A 6,000-nucleotide genomic window follows, 5' to 3' on the forward strand; every position below is an offset into this window, starting at 1 on the left:
CAGAACTGTTTCATGATAGGTTCCCTCAATCGTCAGGAGATTTTGGGTTCCCTCAATCTCCTAACGATTGAGGGAACCCCTCATGAAACAGTTCTGTAGAAATGAAGTAGTCTTGTGATTTTTCCCACACATACATATATATATATATATATATATATATATATATATATATATATATTTATATATATACATATATGTATACAGGTATGTATATATATATGTATATATATATATATATATATATATATATATATATATATATATATATGTGTATACATATTGTTACCCCATGCTGCCCCCAAGTCACATAGTTTGTACACACCTGATTTATATTATATTTATATTATTTTATCAAATCTATATTATCACCTTTATCTTGAATTGAAGCACACACACACACACACATATATATGTGTGTGTGTGTGTGTATATATATACTGTATGTGCATATGTATGTATATATATATACATATAATATATATACTGTGTATATATAAAAATTACGTTTATGTATGTATATATATGTGTGTGTATATATACATATGTGCGTATATATTTACGTATGTGTACGCGTGTGTGTTTATATATGTATATATATATATATGTGCGTATATATATATATATACGTACGTGTGCGTGTGTGTATATATATATATATATATATACTGTATGTGCGTATCTATGTGTATATATATATGTATATACTGTGTATATATAACATTTCCGTATTGGTATATATTTATATATACGTATTTATACATATATATTTACATATGTGTGTATATATATTGATTGGGCTTCACAGGCAATTTCTACACCAATGCCCTTCTCTTCTGAATCTTTTTATTGTCTTTTTCTATTGATGGACTTTAGCGGGACGGCGTGGGGAAGTTGGGAGCGTGGCTGTGCCAATAATCTGAGGTTTACTGGTTCAATCCCCACCTACCATCCTAGTCACGTCAGTTGTGTCCTTGAGCAAGGCACTTCACCCTTGCTCCTGATGGGTCCTGGTTAGCGCCTTGCACGGCAGCTCCCGCCATCAGTGTGTGAATGTGGAAATACTGTCAAAGCGCTTTGGGCTCCTTAAAAAGAGTTAGAAAAGCGCTTTACAAGTACAACCATTTACCATTTAGTTGGCACAGTTCTAGTATTTAAATAACTTATTCTAAATTCTCAAGTAGGGACCTGGTCTAATACAGTTCTTAGCATTTTACATTTTAATAAAGGCCTGCCACTCCCTGCAGTTAAGTACAAATGCACTACATGAGGAAGTGTGTGAGCTACAACTGTGTTGTAACGAGCATGATGATGATGATGATGATGATGATGATGATGTTTCAGCAATACGACCACTGGCGTCCCAACCAGCCCGACAGCTTCTTCAAGTCGGGCGAGGACTGCGTGGTCCTCATCTGGCACGACGGCGGCCAGTGGAACGACGTGCCCTGCAACTATCACCTGACCTTCACCTGCAAGAAGGGAACAGGTGCGTGCACGTCAGCGTTGTCCCCGCAACCTCTGAGACCTGACCTCCACGTCGCCTTTGACCTCGCAGTTTCCTGCGGCCCGCCGCCCGCTGTAAGGGACGCGCGCGCATTTGGCGCCCCAAAGCCTCGCTACGAGGTCAACTCTTTGACGCGCTACCACTGCAAGGTCGGCTACGTCCAGAGACACGCCCCCACCATACGATGCCGGCCCGACGGCCATTGGGACGCCCCAAAAGTTACGTGCATGAGCCGTGAGTACTTCCTTGTTTTTTTCCACACGTCGCACGGCCGCCTTAAAACCTCTTAAAAGTCTTTAGAGCAGGGGTCACCAACCTTTTTGAAACCAAGAGCTACTTCTTGGCTACTGATTAATGCCAAGGGCTACCAGTTTGATACACACTTAAATAAATTGCCAGAAATAGCCAATTTGCTCAATTTAACTTTAATAAATAAATCTACAAATATATTAAAAAAATTGGTATTTTTGTCTGTCATTCCGTCGTACATTTTTTTTCCTTTTACGGAAGGTTTTTTGTAGAGATTAAATGATGAAAAAAACACTTAATTGAAAGGTTTAAAAGAGGAGAAAACACGAAAAAAATAAAAATTTAATTTGAAACTTTGTTTATCTTCAATTTCAACTCTTTAAAATTCAAAATTCAACCGAAAAAATTTAAGAGAAAAACTGGCTAATTTGAATCTTTTTGAAAAAAATAAAAAAATAATTTATGGAACATCATTAGTAATTTTTCCTGATTAAGATTCATTTTAGAATTTTAATGACATGTTTTAAAAAGGTTAAAATCCAATCTGCACTTTGTTAGAATATATAACAAATTGGACCAAGCTATATTTTTAACAAACACAAATTATTATTTCATCAAGATTTTCCAGAACAAAAATTCAAAAGACTTTGAAATAAGATTTAAATTTGATTATACAATTTTCTACATTTGCCAGAATATTTTTTGGGAATTTTAATCATGATAAGTTTGAAGAAATATTTCACAAATATTTTTCATTGAAAAAACAGAAGCTAAAATGAAGAATAAAATTTAAATATATTTATTATTCTTTACAATAAATAAAAAAATACTTGAAGATTAATTTAAATTATCAAGAAAGAAGAGGAAGGAATTTAAAAGGTAAAAAGGTATATGTGTTTAAAAATCCTAAAATCATTTTTTAAGGTTGTATTTTTTCTCTAAAATTGTCTTTCTGAAAGTTATAAGAAGCAAAGTAAAGAAAAAAATGTATTTAAACAAGTGAAGACCAAGTCTTTAAAATATTTTCTTGGATTTTCAAATTCTATTTGAGTTTTGTCTCTCTTAAATTTAAAAATGTCGAGCAAAGCGAGACCAGCTTGCTAGTAAATAAAGACAATTAAAAAAAATAGAGGCAGCTCACTGGTAAGTGCTGCTATTTGAGCTATTTTTAGAACAGGCCAGCGGGCGACTCATCTGGTCCTTATGGGCTACCTGGTGCACCGCGTTGGTGACCCCTGCTTTAGAGGTTTGCACCTTTTAGCTCTTATTTCCAAAATTGTGTACACTACTGAATTAGGGTCTTATGGCCACTTATGTGGACACTTATACTGCCATCTGGTGGTGTCAGAAGAGTATAACATACAATGGAATTTGGAAAAAAGTGTAAAAATAAGAATTAGCATCTCACTAAACATGAAGTACACATTTGTGTACTTATGGATGGCATGTTTTAAATAGGTTAAAATCGAATCTGCACTTTGTTAGAATATATAACAAATTGGACAAAGCTATATTTCTAACAAAGACAAATCATTATTTCATCAAGATTTTCCAGAACAAAAATTTAAAAGAAAATTCAAAAGACTTTGAAATAAGATTTAATTTTGATTCTACAATTTTCTAGATTTGCCAGAATAATTTGGGGAAATTTTAATCATAGTAAGTTTGAAGAAATATTTCACAAATATTTTTCATTGAAAAAACAGAAGCTAAAATGAAGAATAAAATTTAAATATATTTATTATTCTTTACAATAAATAAAAAAATACTTGAAGATTAATTTAAATTATCAAGAAAGAAGAGGTAGGAATTTAAAAGGTAAAAAGGTATATGTGTTTAAAAATCATAAAATCATTTTTTAAGGTTGTATTTTTTCTCTAAAATTGTCTTTCTGAAAGTTATAAGAAGCAAAGTAAAAAAATTTAAAAAAAATGTATTTAAACAAGTGAAGACCAAGTCTTTAAAATATTTTCTTGGATTTTCAAATTCTATTTGAGTTTTGTCTCTCTTAAATTTAAAAATGTCGAGCAAAGCGAGACCAGCTTGCTAGTAAATAAATAACATTTAAAAAATAGAGGCAGCTCACTGGTAAGTGCTGCTATTTGAGCTATTTTTAGAACAGGCCAGCGGGCGACTCATCTGGTCCTTATGGGCCACCTGGTGCACCGCGTTGGTGACCCCTGCTTTAGAGGTTTGCACCTTTTAGCTCTTATTTCCAAAATTGTGTACACTACTGAATTAGGGTCTTATGGCCACTTATGTGGACACTTATACTGCCATCTGGTGGTGTCAGAAGAGTATAACATACAATGGAATTTGGAAAAAAGTGTAAAAATAAGAATTAGCATCTCACTAAACATGAAGTACACATGTGTGTACTTATGGACTAAGTACATCATATCAAAAGATGATTATTAGTTTTTATTCTAACTAGGGTCCAATAAGCCCAGATAGTAAAGGGAAAAAAAAGAAGAATGTAAACAAAAAGCTCGACTAGCTGGTTGCCATGGTAACTTCCTTTCCCGCTTCGCCACCTCAGCTGCAACCTACCACAAGTGGCTACCGCTCCACCGCCGCGCCGGCGAGATTCGCCACGACCTCCACACCCACCGTGCCACGCGTCACCACGCCGACCTGGGGCAGGGCTTCCAGAGGGACGATCGCCATCAGGGACTTCACGTCACGCACTGAGAGGCTGGCGTCGAGCCAGACCTGAACTATCATGTGACTTGAGCGCCACTGACCAGGTGAGTGCAACACGCCATCATGGCCGCTCTGATAGGCCACGCCTCCAGTGCTTTGTGGGCTTTTATTTTGGTACTCTCGCCGCGACCAAAACTGCTGCCGGTCACCTGCTCCCCGTCGACCCACCAGGACGTCCCGCCGGGCTCATCGCCATGGAGACGACCGACTCATCACTTTATTCCTCTCAGTTGGTGCTGCTGGTTTGGACTTGGTGTGCACCTTTTTTGTACCGCGGACGTCAAAGTGCTCACATGGTGACGTGACAGAAAGTATATGAAGCCATAAGAATTTAACTTATTCTACTGTGATCGCCATTGAATTATTATAATGTTGTTTCACGACGCAAACACGGCTGGAACTATTGTAGTGTTTGGGAATGTGACTTTTTTTGACCCACTTTTTGTACAAAAGTGACGAATAAATGTTTAATAAAAGGAAAGTTTCATCTAAAAAAAAAAATCCTGGTTACAAAATCTTTCTTCGGGAACTACTTCACGCAGCGGATGTATTTTGCTCAATTGCAATTTATATAGCGAGTGCGTGCAAACATGGCTGCGTCTAAAATGGAATACTTTAGTGAGTACACTTCACTAAGTACACTGTAAAGCATGGGTGGCCAAAGTGCGGCCCACTGCTCATTTTTTTAACAGCCCCACGGCACATTTTAAAAATAATACGATTGGAAACATTTTTTAAAAAGTGATATAGGAGAGCAAACGGGTGAAATGTAACAAGAAAATGTTGCAATGTTTACTCAAATAACACAAAGCTGACATGCAGGCTGTTTCTTTCTTTAAAAAATAATAATAAACCAAAATCAAATTCATTATGAATTATTGACCTATTCAATACTCCCATTACGTCACGTTAAATTTTCCACTTTGAGATATTTTGGGGGTAAAATGTTGCATATTTTGTGTTTACCATATCAATCAATCAATCAATGTTTACTTATAGCCCTAAATCACTAGTGTCTCAAAGGACTGCACAAACCACTACGACATCCTCGGTAGGCCCACATAAGGGCAAGGAAAACTCACACCCAGTGGGACGTCGGTGACAATGATGACTGAGAACCTTGGAGAGGAGGAAAGCAACCGAACCCTGGGGAACTCCACACGTTACCTTAACGTAGTCCGAGGTCACATTGTTATGGGAGACACACTGCATCCTATCAGTAAGATAAGAGTTAAACCAAGACAGGGCTAAGTCTGACATACCAATTCGTGTTTTGATACATTCTAATAAAATATTATGATCGACGGTATCGAAAGCAGCGCTAAGATCGAGGAGCAGCAACATAGATGACGCATCAGAATCCATCGTTAGCAATAGATCATTAGGGAGTGATTTGCCCTGAAACCGGATTGAAAGGTTTCACATAGATTGTTAGACGCTAAGTGTTCATTTAACTGCTCCGCAACAATTTTTTCAAGGATTTTTGAAATAAAGGGAAGGTGAGACACCCGTCGGTAGTTTACCATGAGGTCAGGATCGAGGTT

General features: G+C 36.5%; 1 protein-coding gene across 2 annotated transcripts in view; it reads left to right on the top strand.

Annotated features, from left to right (window-relative positions):
- LOC133535983 (versican core protein-like) overlaps window positions 1–4,959 on the top strand; it is a 36,168-nt gene extending 31,209 nt beyond the window's left edge. Inside the window, exons 15-18 of one of the 2 annotated variants that reach the window (XR_009802364.1) lie at window positions 1,342–1,486; window positions 1,556–1,738; window positions 4,293–4,500; window positions 4,628–4,959. Coding sequence is in view for 1 of the 2 variants with exons in the window: in XM_061876099.1 (XP_061732083.1) it covers window positions 1,342–1,486; window positions 1,556–1,738; window positions 4,293–4,444 (480 nt within the window). In the remaining variant the exon portion in view is untranslated. Of the gene's footprint in view, window positions 1–1,341; window positions 1,487–1,555; window positions 1,739–4,292 lie in introns of both variants that reach the window. The other variant, XM_061876099.1, reaches the window with a different exon arrangement.
- Window positions 4,960–6,000: the final 1,041 nt, after the last annotated feature.

This window comes from Nerophis ophidion, linkage group LG17, assembly GCF_033978795.1.
Source record: "Nerophis ophidion isolate RoL-2023_Sa linkage group LG17, RoL_Noph_v1.0, whole genome shotgun sequence".
Classification (NCBI taxonomy): domain Eukaryota; kingdom Metazoa; phylum Chordata; class Actinopteri; order Syngnathiformes; family Syngnathidae; genus Nerophis; species Nerophis ophidion.